The 15599-nt window shown below is 37.4% G+C and overlaps 1 protein-coding gene across 9 annotated transcripts in view; it reads right to left on the reverse strand.

Annotated features, from left to right (window-relative positions):
• Positions 1 to 15599, reverse strand: part of SPICE1 (spindle and centriole associated protein 1) — a 70541-nt gene that overhangs the window by 17799 nt on the left and 37143 nt on the right. For 8 of the 9 annotated variants that reach the window (XM_036929583.2, XM_036929579.2, XM_036929580.2 and 5 more), the window contains 7 exons: positions 14389 to 14531; positions 14040 to 14192; positions 13429 to 13694; positions 11919 to 12050; positions 8415 to 8559; positions 7269 to 7493; positions 914 to 1401 (listed from right to left, as the gene is read on the reverse strand). In XM_036929583.2, coding sequence (XP_036785478.2) covers positions 914 to 1401; positions 7269 to 7493; positions 8415 to 8559; positions 11919 to 12050; positions 13429 to 13694; positions 14040 to 14192; positions 14389 to 14531 — 1552 coding nt within the window. The remainder of the gene's footprint in view (positions 1 to 913; positions 1402 to 7268; positions 7494 to 8414; positions 8560 to 11918; positions 12051 to 13428; positions 13695 to 14039; positions 14193 to 14388; positions 14532 to 15599) is intronic. The other variant, XM_036929582.2, reaches the window with a different exon arrangement.

A 15599-nucleotide genomic window follows, 5' to 3' on the forward strand; every position in this document is an offset into this window, starting at 1 on the left:
AAATACTCTGTAGTTGAAAGAGATACTTCTATAATTATAATTCTCATATACACATCATGAGTTATTTGACAAAGACTTCTAGGAACTTTACCACTGCTTCTGGCCACGTGTCAGCCTCTCAGGACACTTTTGCCCAAAGATAGCTGATTCAAGAAGTTGGTGACTGGAGAGGAATGTTTGAGGTAAAGTAAAAAGGAGCCACCCAAGGAATATAACATAAGTTTACTTTGCAAATTCCTGATGGAAATGTAGTGTTATTCTTAATTATTTCACTTATTTAAATATGTCCCTGTGAAGAAACAACCTCCCATAGAGATCACTAATTTGTAGCTTAAGCCCATTAGTAAAAAAAGCGATAAGCAAAAATATAAATTCAGATCATTTTGTATTCTGACTGTAACAAAAAATGGCAGTGAGGGCAATAATATTAGATTGTCCTCTTTGACCTGATAAATACATACTAAGTAGAAAAAGAGGCAAGCTCAATTTCTAACTCTGCTGTCTTTTTTTTAAGCCAAGAGTTGTTTCAAATAATCTTCAAAACTACAAATATGGAATGTCTCCAATGACTCAAAATTGAGGTAGTTCATACTTAAATGCATCTGTATTGATCTGCTGCCCACCTGCAATACCCCTTCCTGGCTCCTCTTCTGCCAATCCCTTCTGACCACTCTGTCTGCGAATCAACACCCATACTGCCCCTCTTCCCCACAAGCCAGTGCTGACAGCGATGGCCCTTATCCCCACCCATTCCCACTTCCTCATGGAAGCCCTCAATCCAACATTGGTAAAGCCCTTATGGAAGCAGTCCCCTCCGGAACCCCTAACCCAGGAAGCTGCCCAGCTCCCTCCCACTGCTAAAACAATTAATTAAATTCCTAGATGTCCCTAGTCAACCCTCACTGGTACTCACAGCAGTCATGTCACTTGCATGACTTGTCTCCTGTCTGTTTAACTCCCGAAGTCCATCCCCTTGCTCTCCCACTGGCCCAATATTATTATTCAGATGTGCCTTGATAGTTGAATTCTGTAGTGTCAGCTCAGCAATCCGTGCCATGATGTCCTTTCTTTGTATTGCCCCATTCGTTCCAAGCTGTTGCCCATCTCCAAGTACTGGGGGATCTTCTGAAAACACAGGGTTTCTCGCCTGCACAGAGTTTGGATGGGAACCACAGAGGGGTTGTGAGAGGCTAACAAAAGGAGCCTGGGTTTTATTCTCCAGATCTTCTCTCATGTGAGAGACCCTCCACCTCTGAGGGAAGAGATGGCTCTCTTCACTTGAATTCTGAATGTCTGTGCCAGGGGGTAAGGTCTTCTTTTCCCAATTTTGCTCCTTCTCAATTATTTCCACAGCTGGAGGAATTCGTGGAGCAGGATGAGTTTGAACAGTCCTCCTCAATACTGTAGATAAAATTAAAACATCACAAACACATTTCATTTAGCCACAGATTGGCACTATAATCATCTCATTAGCCTTTCGATAAAAGGGTTTGGTTTCTGAATGCCTCAATTATTTTAACAGGGAATATAACAGCAATACCAGCTCTGACAACCAAGTACAAAGACTTTTATATTCCTTAAAGCTTTATGAGTATCCTTGTGAAAAACCATCCGTCAACTTCACATTTTAACACATATATTAACTCATATCTGGGAATCTTGGGGATTTAGATAACCTGATGTAAACTGAGGATGATCAGGAAAGGCATCTCTGAAGGAGTAAAATTTTAAAACGATTACGTTATGTGGCACAAAGTAGAGCAAAGTGAGAACAAGACAGTGAGAACAACATATGTGAAGACCCAAAAACAGGAAATAGAGAGGAGGCCAGTATAGCTGTGGCACAGCAACAAGGAAGAAATGGGAAAATTTGAGATTGGAGAGGTATGCAGGGGCAAGTATTTCTTACAGAGCTTTTTAAGCCATACTAGGAATTTTTCAATTTAATCAAAGAGCAATGAAACTGGGAGGTTTGGCAATGACTTGATTTACATTTCTTAAATGCTATGGATAATTGGAAGGTCCAGGAATGGAAGTAGGGAGACCAGTAAGCAATTGCGGTAGTCTAGAAGAAAGTTCATGGTAGTTTTGACTAAGCATGTTGGTTATAGCCATGGAGAGAAGTAGATAAACTTGAGAGGCACTAGGAGAGAGATGAACTGCAAGGGGGGAATAAAAGAAACACACAGATCAAGATGGCATGCACAACTGAACAGTGGTGATGTCACTTACTGAGAGGGATACATGCATCAGGAATTCAAGGGAGTCATCTAGGCTAAGATACAAAACTAGAAGTCACTGGCATATAGAAAGTACTGGAAGGCATGAGAATGAGTAGGACTATTTAAAGATAAAGAATAGAATGAGAAAAGAAACTAGTACTAAGACACGAGGAACTCAACATTTAAAGTCAGGTAAAGGATGGGAAGCTGGTGAAGCAGACTGAAACAAAACAGCCAGAAAGATAAGAGAAATACTACAGAAGTGTGGTATCAAGGAAACTAGAGAGGGAGTGATGAACTGTGTATACTACTACTATATGACCTAGAATCATAAAGACAGGAACCTGTACACTGGACTTAGTAACATGGAGGCCCCGGGAGCCCCTAGCAAGAACAGTTTAGGTAGAATGACCTAACAGTGAATGAATTAGAGGTCAGATGCTTTGTTCAAGACTACAGATCGAGCACATGGTTATCACACCTCCTTTCACTATCAGTAAGGAAATATAAAAATAAATAAAACCACATCAGTAAAGATAATGGTCTGGGGAGACAGTTATTAACAAATGAGATATTTCAACATATTTCTGGAAGACTGAGAGTGGATGGGAAGTGTGTGAAAGAATGAAATGGAGCAGAAGCCACAGTCCAGAATATGTATGTCTTATAAAGAAGCTCTAGGTGAAAGCCAGTCTTTCTGGGGGAAACCTGAGAAGGCTGCAAGCTCCAAGCTGACAAGTGCAGAGAGAGAGAGTAATAAGCAGGACTGTAAACCTGGAGAATTACTTGAAAATTAGTCTACTATACAGTTATGCCAGTCAAGCAGTTGCTCACTACTTCCCCTACCCATCCTAGAAACCAAAAAACAGCTTGGGAGAGCAAATGTGGCAACCCCAATCAAATACTATATCCTACTTTCACACCCTATCAGGAAGCCTGCAGTTAACATAGCACACCCTTACACCCAGAGCAACTGCTTATGTGAAAGCCTATTGGGAGAACAGATCTAGACCTAGCTATATCACAGAAGAGAAAACTTATGCCAGCTACCTGTAACATTCAATCTAGTCATCTTTCTTAAACATGATCAGGCAATATAGTGTCACCAGACATAAAAGGAAAACCAGCAGCATGAATAAGAAAAGCCAGGATAGGTAAACAGAACAACAGACTAAGAAAGAAAATTCAGGTGCAGAAGAAAATGTTACAAAATTCTTACTGGTATACTCAGAAGAGAGTTTCTGGAAGATACTGCATTTGTAATAAGCTTCAATGAAAAAGGGACAACCAGACAGTAAGAAAGGGTTCTTTCTTAGAAATTAAAAGTATGATTGCTGAAGTTAAAAATCTAAAAGACAGACTTAAATATAAAGTGAAAAAATCTCCCAGAATATAAGGAAGATATAAGGCTAAATACATGAGAAAATAATACAGAAAGTCAACATACAGTTTCCCCAAACTGCAGAAAGTCGTGTGTCTTCAGTCTGAAAGGTCCTACTGGTGAATTACAGTGCAATGAGAAAAAAAACCATATTTAGACACACCTTGTGCAATTTCAGAATAAAAATAAAGGAATTCTAAAAGCTTCCACAGAGAAAAAGTAGGTCAAATACAAAGAAAAAAAGATATTATATCAGACATCTCAACTGCAACACTTGATACTAAAATTTAATGGAACAATGCCTTTAATTTCTCAGGCAAAGGGACTATGGTCCTAGAATTCTACATCTAGCCAAGTCATCAATCAAGGGTAATAGAAAAATGAAAATACTCTCAGATTTTCAAGAACCTAGGGTTTACCTTCTATACACCTTTCTGATTATTTCTTTCAGGAAATTGAGGGAGAATACCAAAAGAGAGGAAGAAATGGAATTGAGGTAACAGTGGCTCCAACTCAGGCTAGTGACAGCCAGTCCCAGAAAAGAACTGTGCAGCAGCCCCAAGAGCCATCAGTGGAGACCAGAGCAGGGCCTGCAGGGCTTTGGAAGGTATCTCTAGGCTAAAAGTGGATTTCATGCCATAGACAGTCTGACTGAAGGACTTGAAGACATGGTGAAAGCACATTATGCTTTTGTAAACAAGAGAGTAAAAGCAAGTTGAAACTCCAGGCGAAACAAAAACTGAACAAGAAAGTCACAGTACAAATAAAGGCAAACAAAGATTCTGAGAAACTGATAGAGTGAAATAAGATTTACCTTGATCTTTATGTTAAGAACTTTTTCTTTTCTGTGGCATAAGGATTGATAGTCACAATAGATCAAAAAGGAAATTTGTTTTTAACTTTTAGTATCTATAGACAAGACACAGAAAACATAAATGTGGTAATGGAACAATATAAATGCTGTCAAACTTGATACTATAAAAGGAAAGGTAGAGCAGAATGCAGGTAGCAAATGGAAACAAAGGGAAAGGGAGCTAGCAGTTTGGTCTTACACAGTGGGAAGCCGAGAGATGCTGCTTCAAGTTAATGAAGAAGAGAGAGTACTTAAAGTTACAGAGCTAAGCAATAGAATTAAAAATAAAAATACAATTATACAAATCAGATAGGGAAGGGAGATGGGTGCTAATATGAATTAAACCCTCTTCTTTAATAAAGGAGAGTTTACAATTATTGTGTAAAGTTGGTATTTTTTTAATGTATATATATATTTTATATTAATTACGCAGACCACCCCAAGTAAAGAAATCATACTGGGATAAAAATGATTACCTCTTGTGGCTGACAGACCTAGAGATGGGGAGGAAGAGACCCTTTATGTGCTTTTTTAAAAACCACTTGAAAATATGAATTTGAATGAACACTTTAAAATGAATAATGAATGGAAGATAAAATGAAAATGACACATATATACTACTCTTGCAAGAAGTGTGGCTGTAAAGGAAAGAAGAAATCAAGTAGTAGTTAAAGGAAAATAGTTATGATGAGTTCTAGAGTAATGCTGTCCTTTATGGTAGCCTCTGGCCACAAGTGGCTATTCAGATTAAACTAATTAAAATTAAACAAAATAATATTTCAGTTTCTCAGTCACATTAGCCACATTTCAGGTACCCAACAGCCCCATAGTGGCTACCATCCTGAATGGAGCAGACAGAGCAGTTTCATTATTACAGAAAGTTCTATCAGATAGAGTTGTTCTAAAGCTTAACTGAATGCTGATCAAAGGCCCTATGTATCTCTATCCATATCTAAATGTTCAGTTTAACTGCACAGTTCTTTACATATGAGCATTCCAAACAAAATGCTGAAAAAAATGATAAAACTTAACCAACTCAGAATATGGTCACAGGTAGTTCTATCTGCACATTGGGAAAGAAAAATGTGCACTGTTACTTTCAGCACAGAACCTGCAGAAAGTGCTAGTAAAATACTGTCTATAACAATCCCTGAATAAGTTGCTTTAGTCAGTATTTAGTATAATTGCAATCAGAGTAAAAGTATTTATTGTAATTGTTTCTTTAAAAAAACTTCAAGCCACAAATAGGGACTCTGTGGTATCTTACTACACGGATGGACAGTGAGTGCAATGGGGTATGGGGGGGAACTCGATAAGAGTGAATGTAATAACCACATTGTTTTTCTTGTGAAACCTTCATAAGAGTGTATATCATCAATGATACCTTAATTTAAAAAAACTACTACAAAATAAATAAATAAAAGAACTTCAAGCCATTTTACTATCACCAATGAAAAATTATATCTCAAAAGAGATCATTTAGAAACCTAATACATGCAAACATTTGAAAAATTACTTCAAGGAATGAAAATCTAACCTGAACAGAAATTAGAATTCAATTCATACTTCCTAAATCTGGCCAGAGTTAGTTATACTCTCTGCCCATCTTAGCAGGAATAATCAGATCACAGAAGTAGAATTGAAAGAACATTAAAGATAAAGGAATATGTCTTTATCTGAAGTCCAGAAAAGGTTAAATATCTTAGCCCCATGCCTCACAGATAGTCATTAGATAGCCAGACCAAGACTCCCATACTTCTGACACTCAGTCTAGCCCTGTCTCCCCATACCACACACATCTGACAGACTCTACAACTGCATGATAAATGCCAAAATAAGTTTTATAACAGCAAGGATTTGTCATTTTCTTTAACTCCTTATGGCCTCATCATGTCTTCTATTAGAAGACTTCTAACAGGTGCAGAAAATCTGGCAAAACTTCTAAGTCCCAAAGACAATAAAAGTTATTCTTCTATTCCCCTATATAAAAATATAAGCACTCTCTTTAAATAAATAAAAATTTAGGCAAATCAGGGCTGAATACTATCTTTCTAAAAACTCTAGAAAAGCATCTTAATGTACTTTTTTGATTACAGAACTATTCTGAAAAGTGAAATGAAAGTTACAGCTCCTGAAAAATGCACATGTGGGCAAATAACTCTAACTTTCCAAACAATGAAGCAATCCATGAAACTCCTGAAGACCATCCATGAGTCCCAAGTTAAGAACCTCTGAGCTAAGGATTAATGGTAACATTTTTAAAATTTTATTCAGAATTCTACATATGTGCTGTCAAAGTGACTCTAAAGCTATTTTTAATTGTCTAATGATTTTTGTTAGAAAATTCTCCCAAGTGACTGCAGTAAAAACTTTTGAGGAGGAAGTTAATAACCAGACAGGACTTTAAAAATCTGTAAAGCCACCATTCTTACCTTCCCTCAGTTAAACTTTCATTACCCTCTGGAGTACAATCTCCTCTGGGGTCGGGCCCCTCCTACGCTCCCGGACCATAGGGACAAAGAGGATTCCCCTTACTCCACACTGTAATGCTGAAGACTTGGATCCTTTCATCTAGGTTTAATATTTACAATGTCTAATGGAACAGATACATAATGAAATGCAGCATCACATTTTACCATACGTGTAACAAACATTACATAAACCACCCTGAAAAATCCTCCTTCAGGCTAAAGGTTTTGTATGGTAATCAGTATCTTTTTAAATTGTTTATCAGGTAACCACAAACACAATATATTACATATATAAAGCATAAAAAACAACTGCCAACTACCTTTAGAAGAAGCCTGCTTACCTTCCTGCATAGGAGAGAATTCTGAGTTGCTCTTCTGCCTTGGTGGTGTCAGCAACAGAGCTGGCTCAAACATACGTGCTGGGAAATTGCTGGCCAGGTTCACACCACCTAGAGGGTTTGGCACCTGAGAGAACTTCACAGGCAAGTCTTCCTGTGGGAATTCAACCACTTCTTCCCCTCTGAACCTCGGTGGCATGGAGACATTAGCATTTACGATGGAGCTCTCTGAAAAAGATGAGAGGCTATCAGCACTTACAGGAACTATGGGCACATCATGTATTATACCATGTAAGTATAAGGTGCTTACCCTTAACTGCATTTCTGTAAAGGACAAACATCCCACAGACTGCACAGCCTCCACCTTTTAGGCCATCTCCTCCTTCAGCAGTAACTCACAGGGAGGTTCCAGCAGGGCCAGCCTGGCAAGGAGTGACTGCCTCTGAGAAAAGCCCTGAGGGCCCCAGTCCTTGAGACCTACGCTAGCCACTGAGTTTATCTCAGGCAGGTTAAATTTTCGTCAGCCATTTCTTAGAATCCCCCTTCCTGAGCAAACACTCCTAAATACATAAAGCACTTTCCCCCATAAAAACAGTCATCAAAGCACTACTTAGAAGCAAAAAACATGAAAAGGCTTAAATGTCCTACTCAGCCAATGGCATATGACAGCACAAAATGAAGAGAGGCTTTCAAACATCACCATAAGTGAACAAAGTTATGAATTTCCAAAGCTCATTTTGTTTTCCTTCCAAGACCATCCCTCCTCCTCCTGAGCCTGGCGCATGGTGATCAGGGGGCTGCACCAAAGCCCCACTGGTATAGGAAGCTGGTTCTGCTGCTGTCTGTGTGCATGACCACTGAGCTACCCACCCTCCCTAAGCCTCGGTTCTCTCATCTCAAGAATAGGGATAACCACAATACCTACCTCATAAGACTATTGTAAGGATTAAATAAGATAATACACGTAAAACACTGAAAAAGTACCTGGCATAGAGCAAGTATCCAATAAATATTAGCTGGAAACAGTACTGATAATTGTAATGGCAATGCTGTATGTGCATAAACAGCCAATAACTCCATGTAAGTTTACAGCTTTTATTTGTTTATAAGTACTTTTTTATCAACCTGGGGTAATAAGACCACACTCACCTGGATTGTCTATAATTCTACTTGTGGCTCCCCTTTCTGATGCCTGACTTTCTTTGTGGCTATTTATCACTGGACAGTTCTTAACGGCATGTGTGAGCGATGTAAGTTGCTCATCTGTTGTGACCACGTACTGCTGTAGTCTTGCCTAGAGAACAAAGATGAAGTGACACCACTGGAACATCAGACATCAAATCACTACCTAGATATGTATAAGCATATCATTATTTTAAATACTTTAGGAACTTTAGACTTTCATTCAAATACCAAAACAAAGCATTCATAAGAATACATAATTATAAATATTTTTAAAGCCCCATGACAGAGGAATGGTTAAATATATCATGGAATATTATTAGTAAATATACTTTATAACAAAAAAAAGGATTACCCTTTTTATGGGGCTTTTGATTTATAAAACTTCTTTGTATAGATGTTATCAACTGACTCTCAAGCTACCCCAAGAGACATTCCTATCAGGTGGTGGAAACGCAATAGAACATTACACAGGCATTGAAACTGAGAAACACTATAAAGATTTATAATAATGCATGTAAAATAATGTTAAGAGAAAAAATATAGAGATATTATATACACATGCAGATACATATATCTCTCCAACATGGACAGACATTTGATATAAATCAGATGCGGTCTTAAGTAAGAAATATTATTAGGAGGACTACTGAATAAAGTATACTGAGCATTTTTATTTCAGCCCAAATTTTTCCGCAGATTCCACACCCATATATCCAATAGCCTACTCAACATCTCCACCTAAAACTCACATTAGCTTCTCTTAAAATACAAAACCAAACTCCTGAACATCCCCACCTCATCAATAACAACTCCATCCAAACTTTGGTATCACCCTTGACTCTTGCTCACATCTTGTTCACATATCCACACATCAGCAAATACTATTGGCTGCCTTCAAAATATAGTTTGGTTACTTTTCACAACTTTTCCTGCCTCTACCCTAGACCAAGCTGCATATTTCATCTGAATTACTCCAATAATTCTGGTCTGCAATACTCTGCCTCTGTGGTTGACCACCTAGAGTCAAGTCCTGTATTGTTCCCAAATGAGGCAGAGGCACCTTGGGCACTAGAGTGAACTCACAGGGGCACCACAGGACATTTTAAAGTTTTGAGGGGACCAATGAGGCTCAACATTTGTCTGGCACCAGTGAACTACTAGCTTGAGGCAGCTCACAAACTCAACATTAGGTCAAAATATGTACATTTGATGATGTCATAGCCTCATGAAGCAGGGTTTTCAGTAGTTTCTTTGCCTAAAAGCAATACTACATAAAAATTATTGTGTAATAGAAAACAAGAGTGATGGTGTCCAATATGATTCCAAGCTGCAGGAAGCTGTTCAGTGCCCAACAGGTGGATCTATACCATTAGTAAATAATTGTGGTTATTTAGTCATTAATAAAAATATGATTTTTCCTATCATTTTACAAGTTTTCCAAACAGCATCAAAGTTGTTAAGACAAATACTAAGTTGTTTGAACCTAACTACTTAAGAAATGAACTGCTGGGTATTTCTTTTGGCCTACGGGTGTCTTGAAACACTAAGGACACCATGAACCAAGAAAGGGCAATGATCTCTGATCTCATGTCAGCATAGCAGCCCACAGGAATCCTCTTAAAACCCAAATCAGATCACATCTCTGCTCTACTCAAAACTCTGCAGTAGTTTCCCATCTCACTATGTGTAAAAGCCCAAGTGCTTACCTAGCCTGCAACGCCCCACAGGATCTGCTCTTGCTCCTACTACTTTGCCTTTCCCACATTTCACTCCAACAACACTGGTCTCCTTGATGTTTTTAGCAAAACAGCCATACACCTACATCAAGACCTCTGCACTCACTGTTCCTCCACCTAGACTGCTCTTCCCTCAGCTATCTGTATACTTGTCCCCTCACCTCCTCAGGCAGGCATGGCCCACCCAATTTACAACTTCCCACCCTAGGTACTTCCTGTGCCTTTTACCTGCCTTATTATTCTTTACAATAAGTGTCACCATCTAACCTACAATATATTTCACTTTTTTCCCCAGGATTTGTTTAGAATATAAGTTCCATAAAGGCAAAGATTACTTCTTTGTTCACTACTGTATTTCCTCACCTACAGTAGTGCCAGGACCCCTGTAGGTGTTCATTAAAATCTACTTTACAAATTAGTACATTTTAAAATTTCCCATCATCCCAGGAGAATTTAAAACACATATTCAAACAAATATTTATATGTGAATATTCACAGCAGTGTTATTCAATTATAATACACAAAAACTGGAAACAACTGAAATGTCCATCAACTGAATAAATGGATAAGCAAAATGTCATATATCCATACAATGGAATATGACTGGGCAATAAAATGGAAGGAGGTACTAATATGCACTACAACGTGGATAAACCTTGAAAACATCATGCTAAGTGAAAGAAGCCAGACACAAAAGACCCTGTATTGCATAATATCATTTATATGAAATACCGAGATTCAGCAAATCAATAGAAACATAAAGTAGATTTGTGATCACTAGGAGTTGGGGAGGAGAGAATGTAGAGTGACTGCTAGTAAGTAGTCTTAGGGGTAATGAAAAGGTTCTGGAATTAGGTAATGGAGCTGGTGAACAACTCTGTGAATACACTAAAAACAACTGCACTTTGGAGGGTGAATCAAACAGCATGTGAACCATGTATCAACAGAAAAGTTGCATATCTTATATCTACATCCATTGGCACAGACACAACTTGCTACTAATGATTGCTTTTCTAGTCCCTTTTGGTTGATAATTAAAAGTAATACTAGCCTGGCTGATAATTAAAAATAATAACCACCATTTGAGAACAAAAAGATGAATAAAACTATCTCTGCCCTCTAGCCACTCACAGTATTGACGACAGGTGCTCATGTATGTGTAACACGAATTGGTAAATGTAATGACGGCAATATCTAGAGGGTGTGCAAGTGCACAAAGGAAGGATACTTAACGCAGCATGAAGGCAGATTTTCCGGAAGAAATACTGTACAGGTCTTTTTTTAAGGAAGAAGCAATCAGACAAGTGACAAGGAGGACTTACCTAATAAATATAAAGCTACTGTCAACAACTTTAAATTGTATGTGCTGACAGGAGAGGTCCTCAAATGGCATCCTCTGCTGTTTTGAAATTAGAACTAGCATAACACTCATTTCACATTTTGGGTAAACTATTATAATATTTGTAATCATTTAAATGTAGAGTCTGTCTTCCCCCCTAAACAGTAAGTTTCTTAAAGATGGTAGAATTATTCTATATACTCCTTGCAGTCCAAGTTTCTACTAGAGAAACTCCAACACATGTTCCATGGAAGCTGCCACTGAGGATAATAAAGAAGTGATGAGTAATCACACCAGCACAACTAAGTTAAAGGGAACTAGAAGAGAAGCTCATACATACTTAAAGATACTTTATACAACTGAACAGAAAAGTTTGGGATTGCATCTGAGTACCTGGGTAGCAGTATTTTCCTGTCTAAGAAGAAGAATTTCAGCTGTCAGAGCATCGATGAGCTCTCGATGTTCACCTAATACTTGTTCCAGCTGCCGCCTTGTCTCTACTTCTTTACGCAGTTGGAGCTCACTCTACAAAAAATATCAAACTCCCATCAATAGTATCACATGTTGGAAACTAAAAGTTTCTATGCAAAATTGTCAAAGAAGATAATACTTACAAAGAATATATTATGTGACAATAATAAGAATTAAATATTTTTATTAAAAAAGCTTGTATTTCATTGTAATGTGTTGCTTTCTCCTCTTCTTTAAATAGAACACAATAAACAGAATGACAAATAGGATGAAATAACTACAGTTTTTATAGAGGAAAATACATACAATATTGCTTGAATATACATAGGCCGTATCTAGAAGGATACACTGGTGTCTGCTAATAGTTGGCTACAAGGAAGCAAACAGGTTAAATGGAAGTTAGGGGTGGGAACTGAATTTTCTGTGGTACACCCTTCTGTGTCTCTGAATTTCACACCATGTGAATACATCACCAATTCAAAAATTAAGTTTGTTAAAATATAAATTGGGCTAGCTTTGTAAAGCAAGTGATTGGCTAAAAAATACATGCTTCTAAGCCTGCAATACTTTCAAAGAACCAAAAGTACACTTCTAGAGACTTCTGACTGAGGGGTGGAAGAATGTTAAGACTTTCATAACTCTGACAGCATAACAAATCTTCACCAAAAAGCAATTCTGGTTAGATGGCTCCAGAGAAATTGAAACATCTGAATTAGAGTGGTTAATCAACTTTTCTGAGTATTTCCTGAAACATTTTTGTCATGTTTGTTTAACAAATTTAAATACATAAAAAATAGTTTAAATAGTTTAAATAGATCTTTTAAAAATGAAATATATAGCTGACTAATTCTGAGGACTGATTATTACAAAGACATCAAATTAACAATTGTTGCTTGTTTTATTTTCACAACAACAAAACATCTCCCACTCCAGAGACTGAAGCAGAAACCCAAGTTACCAGTCATACAGATAACATGAAGAATTTGCTCAACCTGTGGCTAGATTATAGACATGCTACTCCCTAAACTGAACTAAAGTAGAGTAGGAAGCAGAGAAAAGCAATACAGTAAGGACACATTTAGTAGTTCTATTTAATCTGTAACTGCCAAACAGTAACATTCATGGATTAGCACAAGATGTAAATTTACAGCAGATCTACCTTACTACATATCTTACTAAAGCTCATATTAAAATCAGTATCACTTACCTGAGCATGTATCAACATGCTAGATATATAAATTAGCATGTAGAGGGAAATTAAGAGGATAAACCTGTACAGCAGATAATATAAAACTGAACTATCTTAAAGCTATTCAAATTTGACTGTACTTTATTCAGAGGTTGCAATAAATTAAGTGTAGAGGGAAAAAAAATACCCACACATTTCTGCCGGGACTCTGAACAGGAGATTCTAGTAACCTCAAGCTCTTACCTCTTTCAGGTATCGAACCAGACGGCAGAGGGAGCTCACTAGTGACAGAGTAAAGCCTGTGAGACCTTGACTGCTCTGCAGTCCCTTGACCTCACGTCCTGTCAACCGTTCATATTCTTCCATTTCATGTTCCACTTCCTGTATCATGCCTTTGAGGACATCCAGGCTGGTATTATTGCTACTTGGTAACTCTGTGGAGGCAGTGCTAGCTGATAATGTGTTTTTCTTTGGCTTGGGTGAAGCACACAAATCTGGTTTTCTTTTCACTGATAATGACAGAAGTCATTCTATTTTAAAACCATGAAATATTATACTAGAAAATGACTACAAAATAAAAGGTTTTTAATAAAAGGTTTTTACAGAAGCTATCACCATTTTCTCATTAAAAAACCTATGCAGTTTAGACCAAGTTTATACTACCTATAATGAATATACTAGAACCATATTTTTACAGTTACAGAGAATGAAAGGAGGCATTTCTTAGCTACTATTCAACAAACTCTTACTGGAACTAACTGAAGTTTAAGGAAAAAATAATTTACTAAGACATTAAGATAGCTGAATCAAGTTACATGTTTAATAACTCATCTTTGTGAACTAAGGGACTGAACCTTTATTTAACAGCTGCTTTTGCTTCCTTGAGTTCAGTACTTGTCCCACAACATAGCTTGAGTCTACAGTCTCAGTGGAGTCTTTAGATTGAAGTCTTGTGTGGATTCTCTTGACAGCATTGGTAGCATTCAGAGCAACTAAAAGGAAGAATACTTTCAAAAGTATCTCAAGTGAACAACAACAAAAACTTTTTAAAGCATTTCAGTTGACAGATCAAACAATATATTACTCAAACAGGCTAAGACAGTCAAAACTCAAATAACATTCCTTTAAAAACGACTATGTTAAGAAAGAATATAATAAAGCAAGCTGCTGCCCTGTGAGAAATAACACAATGGGGGAACAAACCTTTTTGTTCCCCTGGTGAAAGGGTGGATGACGGAGTTCCTGGAGGGGTTGTTACTGGTGACTGTGTTGCTCTTTTTCGCTGAGTATCAGTCCATAGTTTATTAATTAACTGAGGACTATCCTCCTTTAGTTGAGAGAGAAACCTATGAATTATGGAACAAGCTATATTAGAATTAATAACTGTTATAATTAAAACTGTTCAACTGCTTACATGTTTGATTTGAAGAAACTTTTCTAAGTTTATAATCAAAGAAAATTTATAATCAAAGAAAAAATACATTTTGCTTTAACTGATAAGATAGCTAAAATGCCAGTCTTCTTTGTGTTAAAAGTAATCATTCCATCTTCCAGTTTCCTACCTATGCTGGCTCCTCAAACAGGCAGAATTTTCCCTCTCTGAAGTTTTGTGGCAAGGGGCCCATCCTCTTTTCTCTTTCTCTAGAGAAGGCACATAGCTGGGTCCTTTCTCATTTCTCTCTCCTATGAAGGAGCCTGTCCTCAGAGCACTGTCTCTGCTCATCCCCAAAGTAAAGTGACTGGAGCAGACTCTCCCCAGGTGTGATGGGGAGCAGTGAGAACAAGGGGGAATAAGAGCTGCACGGTAGGGGGCTAGAGAGCTACGTCTTTTACTGTAATCATAGTTACCATTGATACAGTTGATATTTTAATCTCCAATTAAAATGTATTCCTCTGTCTACTTCTCAGCTGAACTGAGACTTAAAAGAGGTAGAAGGCCAAAGAGCAAAAACAACCCAAATGTCCACCAGCTGATGAATGGATACATAAAACGTGCCAAATCCACACAGTGGAATATTATGCAGCCATTGAATCTTACAAACATTATGAAATTTCATGTCTGGTGAAAGACACCAGACACAAAAGACTACATATTGAATGGGTTTATATGAATGAAATATCCAGAAAGGCAAAGCTATAGAAGTAGAAAACAGATTAATCAAATAGATGAGGTAGGGATTTGGGAGGAAATGGATGTTAAAGAATATGGAGTTTCTTTTAAGGTAATGAAAACGTTCTAAAATTAATATCAGGTTGTACAATTCTGTGAATATACTAAAGATCACTGAATATTTTACTTTAAATAGGTAGACTGTAGGGTATGTGAGCTATAACTCAATAAAACTGTTATTAAAAAGAGGAAAGAGGGAAATTTTATTTAGTGGCTTCACAACCTTCACTCTAAAGATGCTTTC

Source organism: Manis pentadactyla, chromosome 1, assembly GCF_030020395.1.
Source record: "Manis pentadactyla isolate mManPen7 chromosome 1, mManPen7.hap1, whole genome shotgun sequence".
NCBI lineage: Eukaryota > Metazoa > Chordata > Mammalia > Pholidota > Manidae > Manis > Manis pentadactyla.